This window comes from Phyllobates terribilis, unplaced genomic scaffold (genome assembly GCF_046119375.1).
Source record: "Phyllobates terribilis strain yellow unplaced genomic scaffold, ASM4611937v1 Scaffold_3__8_contigs__length_932513732, whole genome shotgun sequence".
NCBI lineage: Eukaryota > Metazoa > Chordata > Amphibia > Anura > Dendrobatidae > Phyllobates > Phyllobates terribilis.
This window is the reverse complement of record NW_027362763.1, coordinates 892,282,483-892,308,507: the sequence shown is the minus strand read 5'-3', so window position 1 is coordinate 892,308,507 and position 26,025 is coordinate 892,282,483. Positions and strand designations below refer to the sequence as shown.

At 43.1% G+C, this 26,025-nt stretch overlaps 1 protein-coding gene across 16 annotated transcripts in view; it reads left to right on the top strand.

Moving 5' to 3' along the window:
- SYNE1 (spectrin repeat containing nuclear envelope protein 1) overlaps nt 1-26,025 on the top strand; it is a 613,834-nt gene that overhangs the window by 179,534 nt on the left and 408,275 nt on the right. For all 16 annotated transcript variants that reach the window (XM_073672712.1, XM_073672713.1, XM_073672718.1 and 13 more), the window contains 4 exons: nt 8,345-8,437; nt 11,606-11,784; nt 15,204-15,400; nt 15,511-15,620. In XM_073672712.1, the coding sequence (XP_073528813.1) occupies nt 8,345-8,437; nt 11,606-11,784; nt 15,204-15,400; nt 15,511-15,620 (579 nt within the window). The remainder of the gene's footprint in view (nt 1-8,344; nt 8,438-11,605; nt 11,785-15,203; nt 15,401-15,510; nt 15,621-26,025) is intronic.

Here is a 26,025-nt window from a genome sequence, read left to right as displayed (position 1 = left end):
CAGCGGGTTAATAGGAGCGCGTGTGCCCCTAGTAACCCGATGTTTACCATGGTTACCAACCTGCTCCTGCTTCAGCAGCAGGCTGGTAACCAGGAGCAGGGCATCGTGGAAAGATTCTTTCCATGATGTCGCTGCTCCCCTGATCGTTGGTGAGCCTGCCTGTTTGACAGCTTACCAGCGACCACATAGCGACGCAGCAACGATCCCTGACAGGTCATATCGTTGTCGGGATCGTCGCTAAGTGTGACGGGGCATTTAGGGTTAGGATTGGGATTTTTTCAAAAGTAAAGAAAAAAAATGACAACGATATGGCGACAAATATTGAGCGCAAGTGCTTGCTACTTGAGTTTGCATCGGGTGCTCGGGTATGCACCGAGTATAGCGGGTGCTCGAGTGACATGTTCAAGTCTCCTCCCCATATGTTTTGCAGCTGTTATACAGTCAAAAAAACCTCCTGGGGATTGCCTGCCATGCACGAGCGATCCCTGCATATTGTTTTTTTTGGGTGTCTAAAAACATGTCACGATGCAAAGCTCAAGTGCGCGAGCACTTGCTCAAGACTAATGACAACTTATTCAATATGATGAGCTAATGTTATCAAATTATGTGTCGCACCTCTGGGTTCAAAATGTGCACTATACCCCTTTATAAAATCCTTGAGAGGGCCAGTTTCCAAAATGGGGTCACTTGTGGGGGGTTTCCACTGTTTAGGCGCATCAGGGGCTCTCCAAAAGCAACATGGCTTCCGCTAATTATTCAAGCAAATTTTACATTCAAAAAGTCAAATGGCACTCCTTCCCTTCCGAGCCCTGCCATGCGCTCAAACAGTGGTTTTCCCCCACATATGGGGTATCGGCGTGCTCAGGAGGAATTGCGCAATAAATTGCATGGTGCAATTTCTCCTGTTACCCTTATGAAAATGCAAAATTGAAAGCTGAAAAACATTTTTGTTGCAAAAATGTGAAAATTTTATTTTTACGACTCAATGTTCTAAACTTCTGTGAAGCACCTGGGGGTTCAAGGTGCTCACCACACATCTAGATAAGTTCCCTGAGGGGTCTATTTTCCCAAATGGTGTCACTTGTGGGTGGTTTCCACTGTTTAGGCACATCAGGGGCTCTCCAAATGCAACATGGCGCCCGCTAAGTATTCAAGCAAATTTTACATTCAAAAAGTCAAATGGCGCTCCTTCCCTTCTGAGCCCTGCCGTGCGCCCAAACAGTGGTTTGCCCCCACATATGGGGTATTTGTGTGCTCAGGAGAAATTGCATAACACATTTTGGGGTCCATTTTTTCCTGTTACCCTTGCATAAATAAAAAAATTGGGGTCTAAAGTAACATTTTTATGAAAAAAGTTAAATGTTCATTTTTTTCTTCCACATTCAAAAAATTCCTGTGAAGCACCTGAATGGTTAATAAAGTTCTTGAATGTGGTTTTGAACACCTTGAGGGGTTCAGTTTTTAGAATGGTGTCACTTTTGGGTATTTTCTGTCATAAAGGTTACTCAAAGTCACTTCAAATGTTATGTGGTCCCTAAAAAAATGGTTTTGTAAATTTTGTTGGAAAATTTAGAAATCGCTGGTCAACTTTTAACCCTTATAGCTCCCTATCAAAAAAAAATTTTGGTTCCAAAATTGTGCTGATGTAAAGTAGACAAGTGGGAAATGTTATTTTTTAACTATTTTGTGTGACATATCTCTCTGATTTAAGGGCATAAAAATTCAAATTTTGAAAATTGCTAAATTTTCGCCAAATTTCCATTTTCTTCACAAATAAACGCAAGAGTTATCGAAGAAATTTTACCACTATCATGAAGTACAATATGTCACGAAAACACAGTCTCAGAATCAGGGGGATCCGTTGAAGAGTTCCAGAGTAATTACCTCATAAAGCGACAGTGGTCAGAATTGTAAAAATTGGCCCGGTCATTTATGTGCAAACCACCCTCTGGGGTAAAGGGGTTACATTATTGTGGTTTTCATAAGTGACAGTTAAAGAAGTTGTCCTAAACAACATTTATGACCTTATCCACAGGATGGCTGATAATGGAGAATCACTGGAGGTCTTTCTGCTGGGCCCCCATTCCATAGTCCCCTACATAAAGGCTGCCCTAGTGAGCATTCCCTGTTTCACACATGCACAATCCCTCCATTCATACAAAGGAGATTATAATCCACATTTTTGTGATTAGTGCAGTCGGACCCCTCCATGGATCCTACATTTGTCAGGTATTCTTAGGATTGGTGATACATGTTCTTTTAACCTTTTTAAGTTACACATTCCTCTCTGTAACATAAAAACATGTTCAGCCATTTTTAGCACTTTAGTGATTAATATAAGATTCTTTAGGAAAAAATATTTGCATCACTTTCTATATGAAAAATATAGTGATATATTGTCCAGTATAGATACAGTGAGTAGAAATATTGCATTTATCAGTCAATCATTATATGTGTTCAATTCCATGGCAAGTTATTTTACCACTTTGTCCTTAATGAATTCTTGGAAATCCAGTGTGATCACTAGAGTTTTGTTAATGTAAAACCTTTTACTTTTCATGCAAGTCTATATACAGAGGATCCCCGGTTAGTACACTATTACTATAGTAACTGCAGTTCTATCATTGCTACAATGCTATAGACCCCCAAATGAGTGCAGCTTTCTTCCTCCTATGACAACAGCGTCAAGTTGTTATACTGCAGATACATATATACATTACACATGTATACTGTTTATGCTGTGTATATATATATCTGTATAATACATGTAAATATATACTCAAATAAATATACACTAACACATATGTATATTGAGTATATGCATAGTTTGGCAACTCTAATTCTACACATATTATTTATCTTATATTTTTGGCACCTCTAATTATTGGCTTTTGCATGCAGCATTCCCCAATTTTTTTTTTTTTTTGTTATACCTTCACATTGCCCAGCATAGTAAGCGTCTACGAGTATATTTTTGTATGCTTGCTTGTTTATCTATGTTTTTCCTGTTTTTGGTTAAGGCTACATCAGCAACATTCCAGCAACTACTGAATATGTGATGTGACGTGTGTAGTTGTTTTCTACATTATTATTATTATTTATTATTATAGCGCCATTTATTCCATGGCGCTTTACATGTGAAAAAGGGGTATAATACAAGAACAATTACAATAATCTTGAACACAAAGTGACAGTGACTAGTACAGGAGGAGCGAGGACTCTGCCCACGAAGGCTCACAATCTACAAGGGATGGGTGAGGATACAGTAGGTGAGGGTAGAGCTGGTCGTGCAGCTGTGGTTACTGCAGGTTGTAGGCTTGGCGGAAGAGGTGGGTCTTCAGGTTTCTTTTGAAGGTTTCCACGGTAGGTGAGAGTCTGATACGTTGGGGTAGAGAGTTCCAGAGTAGGGGGGAAGCACGGGAGAAATCTTGTATGCGATTGTGGGAGGAGGAGATAAGAGGGGAATAGAGAAGGAGATCTTGTGAGAATCGGAGGTTGCGTGCGGGTATGTAACGGGAGACTAGGTCAGAGATATATGGAGGAGACTGGTTGTGGATGGCTTTATATGCCATGGTTAGGGTTTTGAACTGGAGTCTCTGAGCAATGGGGAGCCAGTGAAAAGATTGACAGAGAGGAGAGGCCGGGGAATAGCGGGGGGGACAGGTTGATAAGTCGAGAAGCAGAGTTTATGATAGATTGGAGGGGTGCGAGAGTGTTAGAGGGGAGGCCCCAGAGCAGGAGGTTGCAGTAGTCAAGGTGGGAGATGATGAGGGCGTGCACTAGTGTTTTTGCAGATTCATGGTTGAGGAATGTGCGGATCCGGGAGATATTTTTGAGTTGGAGTCGGCAGGAAGTGGAAAGGGCTTGGATATGTGGTTTGAAGGAGAGTTCAGAGTCCACGGTTACCCCAAGGCAGCGAGCTTGAGGGACTGGGGAGAGTGGGCAGCCATTGACGTTGATAGATAAGTCATTTGGGGGGGTTGAATGAGATGGCGGAAAGATGATGAATTCTGTTTTGTCCATGTTAAGTTTTAGAAATCTGGCAGAGAAGAAGGATGAAATAGCAGACAGACATTGTGGGATTTTGGTTAGTAAGGAGGTAATATCGGGTCCAGAGAGGTAGATCTGTGTGTCATCAGCATAGAGGTGATAATGAAAGCCGTGAGACTCTATGAGCTGTCCCAGGCCGAAGGTGTAGATGAAGAAGAGCAGCGATCCTAGAACTGAACCTTGGGAGACACCGACAGATAGGGGGCGAGATGAGGAGGTGGTGTGTGAGTGGGAGACACTGAATGTCTGGTCTGTTAGGTATGAGGAGATCCAGGATAGGGCCAAGTCTGTGATGCCGATAGATGAGAGAGTCTGTAGTAAGAGGGAATGATTCACTGTGTCAAAGGCAGATGACAGGTCTAGGAGGAGGAGGACAGAGTAGTGTCGCTTAGATTTGGCGGTTAGTAGGTTGTTGGTGCCTTTAGTCAGTGCGGTCGGAAAACAGATTGTAGGCGGTCAAAGAGGGAGCAGGTGGAGAGGTGGGAGGACAGTTCAGAATGGACATGTTGTTCCAGTAGTTTTGAGGCATAGGGGAGAAGTGATATGGGGCGATAGCTAGACACAGAGGATGGGTTAAGGGAGGGCTTTTTGAGGATGGGTGTGATTGAGGCATGTTTGAAGCATGAGGGGAAGACACCAGTTGTTAGTGACAGGTTGAAGAGGTGGGCTAGGGCTGGGATGAAGATAGTGGTAAGGATTGGGATGAGGTGGGACGGGATTGGGTCAAGTTTACAGGTGGTGAGGTGTGATTTGGAGAGTAAGGAGGAAAGTTGATCTTCAGAAATGGTGGAGAAGGTGGTTTTGGAGGAAGAGGGTTGAGCAGGTGTGGGGAGGGGCTGTGGGGGCTTTAGGCAAAAGCTTTGTCTGATGGTGTCAATCTTCTGCTTGAAGAATGAGGCAAAGTCTTTGGCTGAAATAAGAGGAGAGGGAGGAAGCACTGGGGGACGGAGGAGAGAATTGAAGGTGTTGAATAGTTGTTTGGGGTTGTGAGACAGGGAGGATATGAGAGATGCGAAGTTTGTTTGTTTTGCTGCAGTGAGTGTGGACTTGAAGGTAGTGAGGGACTGTTTGAATGCGATTAAGTGCTCATGGGAGTGGGACCTTTTCCATCTACGCTCAGCAACCCTGGAGGCCCGTCGCAGGTCTTTAGTTAGGCTGGTGTGCCAGGGTTGTCTGTTGATTGTGCGAGCCTTGGAATGTGTGAGGGGCGCGACCGAATCGAGAGCTGCAGCGGTTGTGGTGTTGTATAAAGTGGCAGCAACATCTGCATCATGTAAGGAACTAATGTCTGTAAGAGTGAGGAGGGATTCAGAGAGTGAGTGTAGGTCAAGGTGTTTGAGATTTCTGCGAGGGTATGCAAGTTTGTGGAGTGGGGATTGTTGCCCCGGGGAGGAGAGAGAAGAGAATGTGAGTAGGTTGTGGTCAGAAAGAGGGAGAGGTGAGTTAGAGAGGTTAGATAGGGAACAGAGGCGGGTGAAGATGAGGTCCAGTGTGTGGCCGTCTTTGTGGGTGGGTGTGGAAGACCACTGAGTAAGACCAAAGGAGGAAGTGAGGGATAGAAGCTTAGAGGCAGCTGAGAGGGAAGTGTCAATGGGGATGTTAAAGTCACCCATGAGGATAGTGGGGATGTCAACGGAGAGGAAATGAAGTAGCCAAATGGTGAAGTCGTCAAAGAAAGTGGTGGTTGATCCTGGGGGGGCGGTAGATGACAGCCAGTTGGAGGTTGGATGGCGAGTAGATGCACACACAGTGCACTTCAAAAGAGGGGAGAGTAATTGAGGGCGGCAGTGGGATATGGGTGAAGGAGCAGTTTTCTGAGAGAAGGAAACCTATTCCTCCACCGTGCTTGCCGGTGGGGTGGGGGGTATGGGAGAGGTGGAATCCCCCATACGAAAGTGCAGCAGGAGGGGCTGTGTCAGAGGGGGTGAGCTAGGTTTCAGTGATGCAGAGGAAGGAAAGCTTGTTAGTGATAAAGAGATCATGAATGTAGGAAAGTTTGTTGCAGACGGAGCGAGCGTTCCATAGAGCTCCTATTAGTGGGACTGGGGAAGCGGGGGCTGGGCGGATGGGTATAAGGTTAGAAGGGTTACGAGAGTTTGGGATAGATCGTGGGTAGGAGGTGGAAGTGAGTGTAGGGATGTGGTGAGGAGGACCGGGATGTGGAGAGATGTCGCCGGCAGTAAGGAGGAGCAGAGAAAGCGTTAGTAGGTGGGAGCAGGAGAGGGCATGAGGTGGCTGTCTGTGTTTGGAGGCTAAGGATTGTATGTTGAGGAATAGCTCTGAGGAGGAGGTGAGATGGGTGGGGAGAATGGAGGGAGAGATGTAGGTGTAGGGATTAGAAGTAGTTGTAAGAAGTGAAGGATTAAGGGGGTGAGAGTGAAAACAAAGACAAACATTGTTTACTGTGACTTAGTATCCAGTTACCTTCAGTTCACTTCAGGTTCAATTCAGGATTAATTCAAATTTCAGACACTTCAGCTAATGGACACTTAAGGTGATGGACACAGACTAAAGTCTGACACAGACTCCTGGCCCACAATATATTTGTAACAGTAACATTATCACTACATGCTAATTATACAGCAGACATAACTACTACCGTGCTCCATCCTTCATTAGTGTCCAGGAAATCTTGGGACCATAGGAAGTAGTTTAATCCAACAACATTGATGGCTCTAGTAGATGGCCTAAAACCAGAACCCTACATATTTTAATATTTTTGGGGAGAAGATTCAAATGTGTAATTTTATTTCAAATGCAGTTTTTACATTCTTTCTATTTTGATCCATTTTTAGCTTCAGTATAATATGCAACTTGTCTCTTCAGAGAGGAAGAGGACAGGAACTCTAGTGTAAACTATTGAAAGTAGCAATCCTAAAAGTCAATATCGACCCTTTCACAAGCCTTGCCATATGACTTAGGATCAATATTGACTTTTAGGATTGGTACTTCCAATAGGTGGTACTAGAGTTCTAGTTCTCTTCCTCTGTGAAGAGACAATTAGCATATTTTATTGAAGCCAAAAATGGATCAAAATAGAAAGAATGTAAAAGTTGCATTTTAAATAAAATATACACTTCTTTCTATTTTGATCCATTTTTGGCTTCAATATATTATGCAGATTGTCTCTTCATGGATGAAGAGGACTAGAACTCTAGTACCACCTATTGGAAGCACAGATCCTAAAACTCGATATTGATCCTAAGTCATATGGCAAGGCTTGTGAAAGGGTCGATATTGACTTTTAGGATTGCTACTTCCAATAGTTGACACTAGAGTTCCTGTCCTCTTCCTCTTTGAAGAGGAAATTTGCATATTTCATTTCCCAGAGGGGCATGCATGGCGTTTAAGTCTCCTCACTCTGACATGCCAGGCCTGGCTTGTCATTCTATACAAGGAAAAAGGTTACACCTTAGACCCCTGCCTTAAATAAATAAATGTTTCTTTATTACTATTTCCATGACCTCTTTGCAAAATATTTTAAAAATGATGCAGAGTTGCTGGTAATGTCAGTGAGCCTTCAAGTATGTCTGTACACTAACTATTCACACGGCCGCTGTAGAAAATGTCAGAATAATCCTTTTGCTTCCGAATATATTTGGGTAGATTTTTTTAGTAGTGTCATTTGATAAATTAAATTACAAGATGGAATAAATTGCTCCAAATTTCTGAAAATGGTGTTTATGGCATAGTACGTTTGGCACCCCTCGCTTTGCATTGTACACACTTTTCAATATGCTACCAAGGTATATGAGTATTTGTTTTCTTCGTAGAATGTGCTTCATGGAGCACATATCATGTTCTCTCTTTCTTTTTTAATAATTCACAATAGAATTTTGCAACACAAATCAATGCACGATGTTTACATATTTACAGAAAAAGTACCAAAATATTAAACCAATATAGAAAAAAAGCGATTACATTTTTTGATTCTTTGTAACTTTTTTTTGCATTTTTTGGTGTATAGCACCACCTTCAGGCTGTACACGCTAGTGACATTTTTATAGTATATTGTAATTTGTAACATTAGGGCTCAAAAATGATTGCCTTCCAAGTGGTAGAAAGGATAAAGCATCTACAGTTACGTGTGACATGATGAACTTGTTAATGGTTTTATCATAAATTAAGAGAACAAACCAATCTGTACAAATGTAAACCGCTATGAAAATGGACAAAAGTTTACGGAAAAAAAAAACATTTTTAAAAATGAACCTCTGACCATATTAGTATGGTCAGATATCCTGTAGGCATTTATTATAACTCGTTCTAACATGATCCATCTTTATTTTTTCAGATTAAATTAGTGAACATAAACTCAACAGATATAGCGGATGGAAGACCCTCCATTGTGCTTGGTTTGATTTGGACCATCATTTTATATTTTCAGGTAATTTTAGTGAAAATCTGTGTTTGCAGTTATAATACATAGCACAGAATTTCTCACTTACTATAAATGAGTGGTACTCATAGAAGGGGTAACATAGAAGGGGTATGAGATCACCATAGCACACCACAGCAATCGAGTTGTCAGCTGCTACATATTGTGGGTGATTGGCCACCAAATTTATGAAATCTGCATTGACCCACATGTGTTTACTACAAATCAGAAGATCATTTGGCAGGATTTGCTTTTGATGAGGTATCCACCTAATTGTGAAGGTAAAATAAAAGAAAAAAATAGTCTGGCTGGTAAAAAAAAGCTACTGACAGAAATAGTAAGTCTGTGGTTGATTATTATGTATGCCTTAAAGAAGCACTCCCACAAAAATATGTATTTTCTAAACCTGTCTAAATGTATGTGTAATGTAGTATAAGTGCGTTAATAAATGTACTAATCACCCTCCTCCCCAATTTCCAGCGACACTCCAGTCCTCTTCTCAATTACAGAAAGTGTCTAAAATTCCAACTCGCCAGTTCATACTGGGGTTTATGTGAGCCAGCAGTTGCTTTTACATTGAAGTCTATGGAGCTTTGTTCTAACACTACATAGACAGATAAAAATGACTTCTGTCTCATTCATAAACCTGGTAAGACAGCGATCAGTAAGTATATTAACACACTTACACTATTGCATATACAGGTGCATCTCACTAAATTAGAATATCATTAAAAAGTCAATTTATTTCAGTTCTTCAATACAAAAAGTGAAACTCATATATTACACTGCTCAAAAAAATAAAGGGAACGCTTAAACAACAGAATATAACTCCAAGTAAATCAAACTTCTGTGAAATCTAACTGTCCACTTAGGAAGTAACACTGATTGACAATCAATTTCACATGCTGTTGTACAAATGGAATAGACAATAGATGGAAATTATTGCCAATTATCAAGACACCCTCAATAAAGGAGTGGTTCTGCAGGTGGGGACCACAGACCAAATCTTAGTACCAATGCTTTCTGGCTGATGTTTTGGTCACTTTTGAATGTTGGTTGTGCTTTCACACTAGTGGTAGCATGAGACGGACTCTACAACCCACAGAAGTTTCTCAGGTAGTGCAGCTCATCCAGGATGGCACATCAATGCGAGCTGTGACAAGAAGGTGTACTGTGTCTGTCAGCGTAGTGTCCAGAGGCTGGAGGCACTACCAGAAGACAGGCCTGTACAGCAGGAGACATGGAGGGGGCCATAGGAGGGCAACAACCCAGCATCAGGATGGCTACCTCCGCCTTTGTGCAAGGAGAAACAGGAGGAGCACTGACAGAGCCCTGCAAAATGACCTCCAGCATGCCACAAATGTGCATGTGTCTGCATAAACGGTTAGAACCCGACTCCATGAGGGTGGTATGAGGGCCCGACGTCCACAGATGGGGGTTGTGCTCACAGCCCAACACCGTGCAAGATGCTTGGCATTTGCGACAGAACACCAGGATTGGCAAAGTCGCCCTGGCACCCTGTGCTCTTCACAGATGAAAGCAGGTTCACCCTGAGCACATGTGACAGACGTGACAGAGTCTGGAGACGCCATGGAGAGCGATCTGCTGCCTGCAACATCCTTCAGCATGACCGGTTTGGCAGTGGGTCAGTAATGGTGTGGGGTGGCATTTCTTTGGAGGGCCGCACAGCCCTTCATGTGCTCGCCAGAGGTAGCCTGACTGCCATTAGGTACCGAGATGAGATCCTCAGACCCCTTGTGAGACCATATGCTGGTGCGGTTGGCCCTGGGTTCCTCCTAATGCAGGACAATGCCAGACCTCATATGGCTGGAGTGTGTCAGCAGTTCCTGCAAGATGAAGGCATTGAAGCTATGGACTGGCCCGCCCATTCCCCAGACCTGAATCCGATTGAGCATATCTGGGACATCATGTCTCGCTCCATCCACCAACGTCACGTTGCACCACAGACTGTCCAGGAGTTGGCGGATGCTTTAGTCCAGTCCTGGGAGGAGGTCCCACAGGAGACCATCCGCAACCTCATCAGGAGCATGCCCAGGCGTTGTAGGGAGGTCATATAGGCACGTGGAGGCCACACACAATACTGAGCCTCATTTTGACTTGTTTTTAGGACATTACATCAAAGTTGGATCAGCCTGTAGTGTGTTTTTCCACTTTAATTTTGGGGGTGACTCCAAATCCAGGCCTCCATTGATTAATAAATTTGATTTTCATTGATGATTTTTGTGTGATTTTGTTGTCAGCACATTCAACTTTGTACAGAACAAAGTATTCAATGAGAATATTTCATTCATTCAGATCTAGGATGTGTTATTTGAGTGTTCCCTTTATTTTTTTGAGCAGTGTATATAAAGTCATTACAGACAGAGTGATCTATTTCAAGTGTTTAGTTTTGTTAATGTTGATGATTATGGCTTACAACCAATGAAAACACAAAAGTCATTATCTCAGTAAATTAGAATACTTTATAACAACAGCTTGAAAAATGACTTTAAAATCCGAAATGTTGGCCTACTGAAATGTATGTTCAGTAAATGTACTCAATACTTGGTCGGGGCTCCTTTCACATCAATTACTCTCTTGAAGCTCATCAAGAGAATGCCAAGAGTGTGCAAAGCAGTCATCAAAGCAAAAGGTGGCTACTTTGAAGAACCTAGAATATAAGACATGTTTTCAGTTGTTTCACACTTTTTTGTTAAGTATATAATTCCACATGTGTTAATTCATAGTTTTGATGCCTTCAGTGTGAATGTACAATTTTCATAGTCATGAAAATACAGAAAAATCTTTAAATGAGAAGGTGTGTCCAAACTTTTGGTCTGTACTGTACATATATAGCTGTGGGCGCTCCTTGTCCTGCGGAATTAGTGACTGTGTATAGTAACATTTTAGAAAGATAATCTGCTACAGAATCAATGATTCTAGTACAGAATACTTTCAGAATATTTCATCTAAGGGGGCGTAAAAAGCTATATTATGGGCAGATAGACGTCTGAGAGTAGTGTATTATAAATTTTTATTATAAATGTATTATCTGCAGCGAACAGACTGATTAATCTGTGAAATTAGACAGGAAAACTGAATAACTGACTCAGCAGATAGGCCTGCAATTTATTGGATAGCTTGCTAAGAGCATTTTATATTTCTTTTTTTTTACAGATTGAAGAATTAACCAGCAATCTTCCACAACTTCATTCCCTGTCCAGTAGTACATCTTCAGTTGACAGCGTAGTGAGTTCTGAGACCGCCAGCCCCCCAACAAAACGAAAAGTAGTTAATAAAATTCAAGGAAGTGCCAAAAAAGCCCTGCTGAGATGGGTACAGTATACAGCGGCCAAGTAAGTGTAATCTTTCCTTCTTATATTGATTTTATCTTTGCCGTTGATTGTTGTAAATGTATGAAGGTTTAAAGGGGTATTCACATTTTATAAAGTGATGGCACATCACTGGGAAATTACGTTCATTTATGATCTGTGGGGCACTGTGGCCACTTCAATATTTTTCCCTGTGCAGTGGTGTTTCTGTCCATCTAGCTGTGCAGGGAAGTGCAAACAGCCCTGGAGTATAACCATTCTGCAGTCCCCACTACCCAGCGGGAGGCTGGATTCATTTATAGAGAAAGACAGTGACAGTGAAGGGACTGCAGCACTAAATCAGAGCTTCAACTCCTTCAGGATTAGTGATGGTCTGAAAGGTTGATGACATTTCCAAGTGATATGCATATTTTAAGGTCATTTTTGGCTTCTTTATTCACTCATCCAATATTTTTTCATGCAAGAGCAAAGGTTATAGAGCAAATCACTGGAACAGCACACTTAAAATGTGAAAAAAGCCACAAAAAATCTGCAGTTCTATTGATTTAATCAATTAAAGAAACAGGAAAAAGGCCCCAAAATATGTGTTCAAAGAGACAAGGTAGCTTATTTCACTCACCCTTAACTGAATAGCGCAAAATGATGTACATGTATGACAGTGCTGGGGTTACTATGTATAAAGGGATCTCAGGAGCTGAGCTGTCTCCAGACACTATAGACACTGGCTGTGTTACACAGCTGGCATCTGTCTCAAACAGACCTGAGCTCATGTTGCTGCTGTTAGCCATTTAGATGCTACTATCAATTTCTGACAGTGGCATTTAATGGGAATCAGTCACAAGGTTTTTGCTACTTCGTCTGACAGCTGTGTGGTGTAGTCAAAGAGAAGTTGAATTCAACGATGTATCACTTAGTTTACTGGGTGCATCAGTTCTGACACAATCAGAGCTTTTAGATTTAGAATGAAGCAGAGCTGAGAAAGCTAGCCCCGCCCACACCAGGCTCTCTGTGTACAAAGTCCATAGACAGTGAGGTGCTTATCACAGGGGCAATGTTAATCTCTTGTGATAAATCCTTCACAGTTAGTAAACAACAGCACAGCACTTTGACAAGTGACACATCCCTGAATTCTGTGTTTCATCCTCTATCTCCTGCTGTCCTCAGATTACATAGCAAAACCTGCTGACAAATTCCCTTTAAATAGAGAAGTTGCTAGTATGCGCACATTAACTTTCTTTGCCCCCCCTGTGTTTCGATCTCACTGAGCAATTATCACGGGTGTGTCAGAGGTGACAGACAGTCACCCTGCAGTTGGTTGCAGGAGATCTCTACGTTTGGCATTACAGACGTCTTCTTAGAGGCTGGTTGTCTCTAGGACCCAGCGGCTACCTCCCTCTGGCTAATTAGCTCCCTGGCCTGGGTGTATAAATACCTGGTGTGTCTGAGAGGGAGGTGCCGGCGATATTCATTACTACTTGTGAGGCTTTAGCAAGAGAAGTACTTTGTCCTCTCTGGAGCTTGAGGCCGTGTGCACATTTGTCTGGAGTCGTCTAAAACTAAGCAATCCCCCCCTGTTTGTCTACCCTTGTTGTCTATAGAGTTTAGTGGAGATCGACTAGTGATCATCTCCTCCTGTCCCTGGCCTTAGCCATATGCCAGGGAAAGTCAGGGCGAGGCACGCGTGCGGCGATTGGTGAAGAGCCAATATAGGGACGGAAGTTGAGACAGGGTGACACTAGACCAGAATAGAAGCTCTCCCCTTCCCCCTTTCCCTAGAGTCTGGGCTCCCTTTCCCTTTTCCCTTTGTGTTGCACTAAGTCTTTCCCACACCTGGCGTGACTGCACTGATGGGTTACCAAGGCTGCAAAGGGCCTGCTGAAGTTGCCTGTCACTGTCATGTTGGCACTCCTGTAGTCTGAGCTTCTTTAGGGACAGTAATTTTAACTATACACTATATGCAGGACTAGTATTGCATTATATATTATAATCAATCAGATGATCACAGGTTCATGTTCCCTAAAGAAAGTACAATTTTTTTTAATATATAAAAATTAGAATTGCCCACATTTTCAGCTATTAAAAATAAAGAATTTAAAAACATGAACATATTTGTGATTGCTGTATCTGTAAAAATCCAGTCCATCAAAATATTAAATTAATTAACCCATCCGGTAAGTGCCATAAAGAGAAAAAAAATCAAAAACGCCAAAATTGTGTTTTTTCGGTCACCACACCTGTCTAAAGCAATGTAATACAAAACTGTCAAACCATTATATGTACCTCAAATTAGTATCCATAAAACTATCGCCATGCAAAAAACAAGCCCTCACACCTCTCCACTAATGGAAAAAAAATAAAAACCAAACCAAAATATTTTATTGTATGAATTTCTTAATTTTTCTTTGCCACTTAAAAAAATATGCAAGTTTGGTATCACTGTATCCTGCAGAATTCTCTTTCTCTGTTTACCATACAATGAATACCGTAAAAGCAAAACCCAAAAATCCATTGTGGAATTTCATTTTTCCACAATTTCATACCAATTAGAATCATTTTTTCGCTTTTCAGTACATTGTATTGTTAAATGAATGGTGTTGATCAAACCTGCAACTCATCCAGTATAAAACAAGCCCTCATACGACTATGACGACAGAAAATAAAATGTTGTGACACTTAGGAGGAGGAGAGGAAAAAATGAAACATAAGTACGAAAATTGGCTGCGGAGGAAAGCGGCTAAAGGGGTTATTCCAAATTAGCACGTGATTACCTATTCAAAGGATTGTTGATAACTCATGGATAACTGAGGATCACACCTCTGAAATTATGCAATGCCTTATTATAGCTGTGGTGGCACTGCAGGGAATTAAACACTTGTTGCTGAGTTCCTTCATAGGCTTCAGATCGCAGGGAATCTCGCTGTTAGAAACTCACTTATCAACTTGAAGCACTACTCCAGCATTTTTTTTTTAATTTTAGCTCTGGAGTGGTGCTAATGATCTAAGTTCCCTAACCCTAGTAATATATTTACTAGCCGCCATCTTCAGCTCTTCCCGGTGTCGCTCCGGTCCCGTGCTGCCATCTTGTGATCGCAACTTCTGACTGACCGGAAGTCAGAGGTAATGGTCATAAGCTCTCAATGTATCTCTATGAAAACCTCATTCTGGCCTCTTTCTGGCTCTCATAGCTGTACATTGAGTTGTGACTTCTGGATCGGCCAGCAAACACTGGTGTGATCCAGCATGTCACAAACTGCTGGAGTCTGACTAGAGCTACACCGATAAAAGATTAAGCCGGCGGGTGGTGGTAAGTATAAAACTAAGGTCCGGGAACTTATGCTAGTAGCACTACTCCAGGGCTGCAATAAAAAAAATTATCATTTCAGTCTCCAAAAGCTAGAAACTGGGAGGGAAACCATTTCATCTTGTTTGTTTAAATATTTCAGACGTCTTGGAATTGAAATAAAAGATTTTGGAGCAAGTTGGAGAAATGGCATTGCTTTCCACTCAATTATATATGCAATACGGCCCGAACTGGTGGACATGGACAAACTGAAAGGAAGATCCAATCGGGAGAATTTGGAAGAAGCCTTTTCAATTGCAGAAACTGAGCTAGGAATTCCAAGGCTGCTGGATCCTGAAGGTATTTCATTTATAATTAGACTTAGAATCTTTACTTTGTATTATTACATGTATTGTGCATTATACAGATGATTTGTTCGATTCATTTTACTCTACTTTTTTTGTATACAGATGTGGATGTGGACAAGCCCGATGAAAAGTCTATCATGACTTACATAGCTCAGTTCCTAAAACACTATCCTGATCCTCACAACGTGGCAGCAGAAGGCCAAGAAGATGATGTAAGTATTAAGTAATTAAAATTATTATTTATTGTAGACTAGACAGAATTCAGGTGTACAGTATTACAACAGCCGGTTTTTGCTATGTAATCGGGGACAGCATGAGGTAGGGGTTAAAATACAGAATTCCTGAATGTGTCACTTGTCATGCTGTGTGCTCTTGTTTACTTACACTGAAGGTTGATCACTAGGACTTTACCACTGCTAGGTCTGATATGCATGGGACTGCTAGTCCAACTCTGCCCTTTCCTGTGATAAGCAGCTCACTGTCAATAGACAATGTACATAAAGAGCCTGTTATGGGCGAGGTTATCTTTTTTGGCTTTGCTGCGTTGCTAAATCTAAAAACTCTGATTGTGTCAGAATTGCTGCACCTAGTAAACTGATGATACATCGTTGGATTCAGGGTCTCTTTGCCTAAATCATGCTGCTCTCAGATGAGGTAGCAAAAACCTGCTGACAGATTCCCTTTAATTAACACTATTTTGTTACTTGGTTTGAGGAGGTTTCATCTTGTAACTGTTTTTCAAAAGTTCCTGAAAGTGGTTCTGGCTCAATGTATTGCAATTCCTTGGAAAAGTATTCATACCCTGTGAACTTTTCCACATTTTTTTCTCTTTAAAAATATTTTATTGGGATTTATGTGACATACCAACACAAAATACCAAGTATTTGTGTACTCTAAGGGAAATGATGGATGATGGTTTTCTATATATTTTAAAAATATAAATCTGAAAATTTTGACGTGCATTTGTATTCAGCCCCCCTGAGTCAGCACTTTGTGTGACCACCTTTCACTGCAATTACTGCTGCAAGTCTTGGGCCGTGTCTCTCCCATCTTTGCACATCTTGAAGCCGAAATGTTTGCCCATTCTGCCTTGCAAAATAACTCTAGCTCAATGACATTGGATGGTGAGCGTCTGTGAACAGCAATTTTCAACTGCTGACACAGATTCTCAATGGGTTTTAGATCTGGACTTTGACTGGGCCATTCAAACACATGAATATGCTTTGATATAAATCATTCCATTGTAGCTCTGGAAGTATGTTTAGGGCCGTTGTCCAGGTGGAAGGTGAACCTACACCCTAGTCTCAAGACTTTTGTACCCTCTATGTGACGCTGAGTCACTTCTTATGGGCAAGAAGTCCAAGGTCAAATTCCAGGATGGTACATCATAGACAAAGGGATAATACAAACGGATAGTCAGATGCAATGTACGGGGTCTAGTGACTACAGTCAGAGTGCGTCAAAGGCAAAGGGTTAAACCAAACGAAAAGTCAAAAAGGCAAATTCAAGGTCCAACAACAAAGATCAGAATATCACAATGCAGAACACAGAGCAAACACACCCCTGAGCTAAAATCTACAACTGGCAAGGTCTAAAAATAGCCAGCCAGTTAAAAAGCCAGTTAATCACCCAGTGTTATGGATCCGGGTGGTGGAACCTCTGTGCTGCGGTGCAAGGAGGGACCAGAGGGGCGTAACTAGGTATCAACTCGCACCGACCAAGGTCATATGGCGACTCAATCGACTCCGTGACCAGGGAAGGACCGAGCAGAGGGATCAGTTGCTACTCTGGGACCTACCTTGTATGAGAGCAGGTGACTCCCACGGGTCAGAAGGCAGGGACTGACCGGTACAGCAGATGAGCACGGCAGGCAGGCTGACGGGTGATCCGGGCAGACGGACTGGCAGACATGGCAGGTAACAAGCAAGAGTCTCCAGGTAGGCTGGCTGGTAGGCACGGCAGGTAACAGGCAGGTGCTTCCAGGTAAGCAGGCGGGCAGAGCCCATAGACAGACTGGCAGACTGGACTGTAGACAGACTTTCGGGCTGGAGAGTAGACAAGCTGGCGGACAGGACTGGTAGTCAGGCTGGCGGACTGGACTAGTAGTCAGGCTGGCGGACTGGACTTGTAGTCAGGCTCTCAGGCTGGACTTGTAGTCAGGCTGGCGGGCTGGCCTTGTAGTCAGGCTGGCGGGCTGGACTTGTAGTCAGGCTGGCGGGCGGGACTTGTAGTCAGGCTGGCGGGCTGGACTTGTAGTCAGGCTGGTGGGCTGGACTTAAAGTCAGGCTAGCGGCGGGACCTGAGGGCTGAAGCAGAGTATAACACACAAAGCTACAACCTTGCACGGGCACCTCCATTTTGGAGGAGGTGCCTTTTAAATGAGAGATCCTCGGGCCATTGGCCGGGGACTCCTTAGGACGGCGCGCGCAGCCCCTTTAAGAGGGAGGGAGCGCGCGTGCGCCCTAAGCACAGTGCCCGGGGAGCTGCGCGTGCCGGCAGCAACAGAGGCAGGAGCGCCGGAGGACGCCGGGCAGGGAGCGCGGCGGTGAGTGGGACAGCGTCTCTGCCTGTCAGGAGGCAGAGACGCCGATACTACACCCAGAATGGGTGACACCTGGAAGGCCTTGCAGGCCCGGGCAGATTGGACGCTTGGCTGTCAATCACAATACTGACAGTCCAGCACACCCCTGCCTCAGATTGGGTCATTGGCCTATCACTCACAATACTCACAATCAGGGCTGCCACCAGGAATTTTGGGGCCCCATGAGACTCCGCTCAGCCTCCACCCACTCTACGCCTCCACCCCAGCTCTGCCTCCATCCCTGGAAAACTCACTCTTGGAAAACTCTACTTTCTGCACCACACCCTCACCAATCACACATTAACAGTTCCCATCGAACACCATATCACATACATTGCCAGCAGCTTTTGTTTTGGCCAAAAGATTTTTTAATCCACCACCAGGACAAGGCGGACTCTTCTGGCCAGGCCTTCTTCTACTCTAACCTATTAAACATTTCTTATAATACCCAACACTCTTTTTAGGTATATTGCTACTTATTTTTATTTAAGGGAATGTGTCACATACATTTTCTAAAATGAGCAATAATATCACATATAAGGGACAAATACCGTCACACCATGACCAGACCACATATTACCACCACATAGTGACCGAATAATACCACATGCAAGGGACAAATACCCCAACACCGTGACCAGATTACATATTACCATCACATAGTGACCGACTAATATCACATACAAGGGACAAATACCGTCACACTGTGACCAGACCACATATTACCACCACATAGTGACCGAATAATATCGCATATACACTGTGTGCAGAATTATTAGGCAAGTTGTATTTTAGAGGATTATTTTTATTATTGATCAACAACTATGTTCTCAATCAACCCAAAAGACTCATAAATATCCAAGCTTAATATTTTTGAAAGTTGGAGTGTTTTTTTTTTTTAGATTTGGCTATTTTAGGAGGATATCTGTTTGTGCAGGTAACTATTACTGTGCAGAATTATTAGGCAACTTATTAAAAACCAAATATAATCCCATCTCACTTGTTTATTTTCACCAGGTAAACCAATATCAGTGCACAAAATTTAGAAATAAACATTTCTGACATGCAAAAACAAAAACCCAAAAAATTAGTGATCAATATAGCCACCTTTCTTTATGATGACACTCAACAGCCTTCTATCCATAGATTCTGTCAGTTGCTTGATCTGTTTTCGATCAACATTGCGTGCAGCAGCCACCACAGCCTCCCAGACACTGTTCCGAGAGGTGTACTGTTTTCCCTCCCTGTAGATCTCACATTTTATGATGGACCACAGGTTCTCTATGGGGTTCAGATCAGGTGAACAAGGGGGCCATGTTATTATTTTTTCTTCTTTTAGACCTTTACTGGCCAGCCACGCTGTGGAGTAGTTTGATGCATGTGATGGAGCATTGTCCTTCATGAAAATCATGTTTTTCTTGAACGATACCGACTTCTTCCTGTACCACTGCTTGAAGAAGTTGTCTTCCAGAAACTGGCAGTAGGTCTGGGAGTTGAGCTTCACTCCATCCTCAACCCGAGAGGTCCCACAAGTTTATCTTTGATGATACCAGCCCATACCAGTACCCCACCTCCACCTGGCTGGCTTCTGAGTCGGAGTGGAGCTCTCTGCCGTTTACTGATCCAGCCTCTGGCCCATCCATCTGGCCCATCAAGAGTAACTCTCATTTCATCAGTCCATAAAACCTTTGAAAAATCAGTCTTAAGATATTTCTTGGCCCATTCTTGACGTTTTATCTTATGTTTCTTGTTCAAAGGTGGTAATTTTTCAGCCTTCCTTACCTTGGCCATGTCCCTGAGTATCGCACACCTTGTGCTTTTTGATACTCCAGTAACGTTGCAGCTCTGAATTATGGCAAACCTGGTGGCGAATGGCATCTTGGCAGCTTCACGCTTGATTTTCCTCAATTCATGGGCAGTTATTTTGCACCTTTTTTGGCCAATACGCTTCTTGCGACCCTGTTGGCTATTTGCCATGAAACGCTTGATTGTTCGGTGATCACACTTCAAAAGTTTGGAAATTTCAAGACTGCTGCATCCCTCTGCAAGACATCTCACAATTTTGGACTTTTCAGAGCCCGTCAAATCTCTCTTCTGACCCATTTTGCCAAAGGAAAGGAAGTTGCCTAATAATTAAGCACACCTTATATAGGGTTTTGATGTCATTAGACAACACCCCTCCTCATTACAGAGATGCACATCACCAGATTTGCTTAATTGGTAGCTGGCTCTCAAGCCTATGCAGCTTGGAGTAGGACAACATGTATAAAAAGTATCATGTGATCAAAATACTCATTTGCCTAATAATTCTGCACGCGGTGTAAGGGACACACCATGACCGGACCACCTATTACCACCACACAGTGACTGAATAATACCACATACAAGGAACAAATACCATCACACCATGACCAGACCAAATATTACCACCACATAGTGACCGAATGCTACAATACTGATCATTAATAAAAAACTACAATACTAATATTACCATACATGCCATTATACACAGGAGCTCTCTACATAGTATACAGTATATAGCGTAAGTGTACAGGTAACACACTGACTCACTAGTGACTTCTCCAGTTGAAGTCCTTCATTTTCTTTTTTCCTCTTCATCCAGGCAGACCGCCATCATTTCTTTCAGCCAGAAAATAACAGTTATCTATAGCACCGCTTCTAGAGCACATTCCCAAATTTTTCCCCAACTTCTACACTACACCAGTTGAAGAGAAATAAGCGACATACTGCCGCCCTCCACAGTAACAGGACCCCCACCTTCCTCATTGAAAACAGTATCATCAAAAATAAAATATATCACAGCAGTAATAATATCCATAATTAGCCCTTACAGTAATAATGTCCCACATTCTGCTCCTGTGTCTCCACCCCGCCCCCATTGTCTCCATCCCGCCCCCATTGTCTCCATCCCGCCCCCATTGTCTCCATCCCGCCCCCATTGTCTCCATCCCGTCCCCATTGTCTCCATCCTGCCCCCAGTGTCTCTCCACCCCGCCTCCAGTGTCTCTCCATCCTTCCCCAGTGCCTCTTCATCCCACCCCCATTGTCTCTCCATCCCGCCTCATTGTCTCTTCATCCCGCCCCATTGTCTCCATCCCGCCCCCATTGTCTCCACCCTGCCCCCATTGTCTCCACCCCACCCCCATTGTCTTCATCCCGCCCCATTGTCTCCCCATTTGCCCCCAGTGTCTCTCCATCCTGCCCCCAGTGTCTCTCCATCCTTCCCCAGTGTCTCTTCATCCCACCCCCATTGTCTCTCCATCATTCCCCATGTCTCTCCATCCTGCCCCAATGTCTTCATTCTGCCACCATAGTGCGGCTTTATAAAAAAAAATATTATCCTTACCTTACCGTGCTCCAGCGGCTCTTGGCTTTCCCATCACCGAAGCACGGTCACCGGCTCATGACAGTGATGTCACACGCCAGCGATGTGCATGCTGATGTCAGCTGCCGTCTTGTGATTGGCTGGCAGCTGTTAACTATTGCTGTGCGGAAAGCTTCCCGCAAGGCAGTAGATTTCAAGTGAGTATACAGTATCGGGACCGGCAGAATCCTGCCACTGGGGCCCGGTGAGCTGAAGAATGGGGGCCGACCGGTCCCCCTCTGCTTGCCAGGCCCCATACGCCAGTAAGGGCAGTAATGCCCTGATTGCGACCCTGCTCACAATACTGACAGGTCAGCATGCACCTATCCTCTAACACTCAGAGCGCGGTGGAATCATGACACTCTAACAGGTTATTCCAGAATTGTACTGTATTTAGCTCCATTCATCTTATCATCAACTGTAGCCAGTTTCCCTGTCCCTGCTGAAGGAAAGAATCCCCACAGCATGATGCGGTCACTACCATGTTTGACTTGGGGACTGTATTTTCAGGGTGATGTGCAGTGTTAGTTTTCCGCCACACATATCATTTTGCATTTAGCCCAAAAAGTTCTACTACTTTGGTCTCATCTGACCAGAGCACCTTCTTCCACATTCTAGCTGTGTCCCCTACATGGCATGTGGAAGAAGGTGCTTTAGCCAGATAAGACCAAATTAAAAAGGTTACGACTAAATAGACGTTAGGTGGGACAGAAAATTAACAAAGTACATCACACTGAAAGCACCACCCCTACCATTAAACATGGTGGTGACAGCATCATGCCTTGGGGATGCTTTTCTTCAGCAGGAACAGGGAAGACGGTCAGAGTTGATAGGAAGATCGATGGTTCTATGTACAGTGCAATCTTGGAGGAAAAGAAGCTGCAAAAGACTTGAGACTGGGGCATAGGTTCACCTTTCAGCAAGATGCCCCTAAACATACACATAGAACTACGATGGAATGCTTAAGAACGAAGCATATTCATATGTGTGAATGGCCCAGTCAAAGTCCAGACCTAAATCCTATTGAGAATCTGTGGATACAAATGCAGGTCACAATGTTCAGATTTATATTTTTTCAATATTTAGAAAACCATGTGTCATTTCCTTCACACTTCACAAATACTTGCTATTTAGTGTTGGAATATCACACAAAATCCCACTTTTTCAAATCACTGTATATACAGCCCAACATGTTATCCTATTCTTTATCACAATATACAGTATATAGTGTGTAGATGGAAAAATGCTGCTGTATCTCCTATAGACATAGCAATGTATTTTATGGGGATGATGTGGTTTACTTCTTTAAGGGCAGTAGTCCAGAAAAGTGTAAAAGCATTACTAAAAATAGAGCATGTACAAGAAGCACCTACAGTTCATTACTAATTCTTATCACAGTGTATTGTTCTACTCAGCACCAAAAAGTTGTGTTTTTATGGTGCTTTCTGTGACTTTGTATGAAGTCAGAAGCACTTTTAAAAGGGTTATCAACTTTTTCATATTTTAACAAGTGTATTAGGGATAATTTGGTTGTACTTCCTCACAAATTGCACAGTGTTCCTGTTAAAATAATGTAAAAATGGCCATTCCCTTTAACAGTGTTATACACTCTGGGCACAATTATTAGGCAATTTGTTTTATTGATGATTAATTTTATTATAGAACAGCTACACTGCTGTCAGGCAATCCAAAGGGTTGATAAACCTGAATCCTGGATATTTAAGAAATTACAAATGAGGTTTTATCTATCTTTGGCCAATATCTACAGTGGGGAAAATAAGTATTTGATACACTGCTGATTTTGCAAGTTTTCCCACCTACAAAGAATGGAGAGGTTTGTAATTTTTATCATAGGTACACTTCACCTGTGAGAGACAGAAACTAAAAATAAAACCCAAAAAATCACATTGTATGATTTTTATATAATTAAATTGCATTTAATTGCATGAAATAAGTATTTGATCATCTACCAACCAGCCAGAATTCTGGCTCTCACAGACCTGTTAGTTTTTCTTTAAGAAGCCCTCCTACTCTGCACTCATTACCTGTATTAATTGCACCTGTTTGAACTCTTTACCTGTATAAATGACACCTGTCCACACAATCAATCACACTCCAACCTCTCCACCATGGCCAAGACCAAAGAGCTGTCTAAGGACACTGGAGACAAAATTGCAGATCTGCATAAGGCTGGGATGGGCTACAGGACAAGCAACTTAGTGAGAAGGCAACAACTGTTGGCACAATTATTAGGAAATAGAAGAAACACAAGATGACTGTCAATCTTCCTCGGTCTGGGGCTCCATGCAAAATCTCGCCTCGTGGGGTAAGGATGATTCTGAGAAGGGTCAGGAATCAGCCCAGAACTACACGAGAGGACCTGGTCAATGACCTGAAGAGAGCTGGGACCATAGTCTCAAACATTACTGTTAGTATCACACTACCCCATCATGGATTAAAATCCTGCAGGGAAATCAAGGTCCCTCTGCTCACGCCAGCACATGTCCAGGCCCGTTTTAAGTTTGCCAGTTACCATGTGGATGATCCAGAGGAGGCATGGGAAAAGGTCATAAGGTCAGATGAGACCAAAATAGAACTTCTTGGTATCAACTCCACTCGCCCTCTTTGGAGAAAGACGGATGAGTACAACCCCAAGAACACCTTCCCAACCGTGAAGCATGGTGGCGGAAACACAATACTTTGGGGGTGCTTTTCTGCAAAAGGGACAAGACGACTGCAACATATTGAAGGGATAATGGATGGGGTCATGTATCGCAAGATTTTGGCCAACAACCTCTTTCCCTCAGTAAGAGCATTGAAGATGGGTCGTGGCTGGGTCTTCCAGCAAGACAATGACCCGAAACACACAGCCAGGGCAACTAAGGAGTGGCTCCGTAAGAAGCATTTCAAGGTCCTGGAGTGGCCTAGCCAGCCTCCATACCTGAACCCAATAGAAAATCTTTGGAGTGAGCTGAAACTCAATGTTGCCCAGCTACAGCCCTGGAACCTGAAAGATCTGGAGAAGATCTGTATGAAGGAGTTGTCCAAAATCCTTGCTACTGTGTGTGTGCAAACTTGGTCAAGAACTACAGGAAATGTCTGACCTCTGTAATTGCAAACAAAGGTTTCTGTACCAAATATTAAAGCACACCTGTCAGCAGGATTGTGCTCAGTAAACTACATACACTGTTAGGTTGGCGACATTGCACTGTTTAAAATTATACCTTGGTTGATGAAATCCATCCTGTGGTTCTTGTGTAATCTTTACTTTCAATTTGGAGATAATGATATGCTCATGCTTCGAGGCGGCCTGTGGGGTGGGCTCTATCTGGTGCTCTGCTTATATATTCATCTGTATGCTCTTATGACACGTCACTGATCGTTCAATGACCTGCCTCCAATTTTACCTAGCCCCGCACTATTAGATGCATTATGTAAAATAGGAGGCAGGTCCGTGAATGATAATTGAGCTGTCATAAGAGCATACAGATGAATATATAAGCAGAGCACCAGATAGAGCGCCCCCCCCCCCCCCACAGGCTGCCCCGAAGCACGAGCATATTATTATCTCCAAACTGAAAGTAAAGATTACACAAGAGCCACAGGATGGATTTCATCAACCAAGATATCATTTTAATCAGTGTAATGTCGTCCACCTGACAGTGTATGTGGTTTACTGAGCACCATTCTTCTGACAGGTGCGCTTTAAGTTCTGTTTTTTCTATTGTATCAAATACTTACGGCATTTTTAGGACTATAAGATGCACCAGACCAAAAGACGCACCTTTAGATGAGGAAAATAGAAAAAAAATTGAAGCAAAAAATGCGGTAATGATGCACTGTTATGGGGGAGGGGTCTGCTGCTGACACTGTTATATGGGTAATGTCCCCCAATTCTGTACTAATATCCCCCATCGTGGTATATATATGCCCCCATCCTGGTATACATGGCCCTCCTTCCTTTTATACGTGGGCCCCATCCCCATCCAGGTATACATGGTCCCCCTTCCTGGTATGCATGGCACCCCATCTCCATTCTGGTATGCATGACACCCCCATCCCCATCCTGGTATGCATGGCACCTCCATCCCCATCCTGGTATGCATGGCTCTCCCATCCTCATCCTCGTATGCATGGCTCCCCCATCCCCTTCCTGGTATTTCCTGGTATGCATGGCACCCCTATCCTCTTCTTGGTATGCATGGCCCCCTCATCCCCATCCTGGTATGCATGGCACCCCAATCCCCATCATGCTGCTGACAAAAAAATTATACTACTCACCTTCGTTCCCTCTGCTCCAGCGCTGCGTCCTGTTCTGCTGCCAGCAGCTGATCTCACCGTGTGAGCAGCTCATGACGTCACTGCCATGCACCCTCATACGCTGAGATCAGCTGCCGGAATATCCACTGCTCCCCATGCCAGGACTATAATAACTAAACTACTTAAAATGTACAAAAATACTTTTCTGACATTTAAAAAAAATACCAGTTACCAATATAACCGCCCTTCTTTTTAATAACAGTTATAAGCCTTCCGTCCATGGACTCTTTCAGTTTCTTATTCTGTTGATCAACTTTTTGGGCAGCACCTACCACAGCCTACCAGACATTGTTCAGAGAGGTTTACTGTTCTCCTTCACTGTAAATGTCCC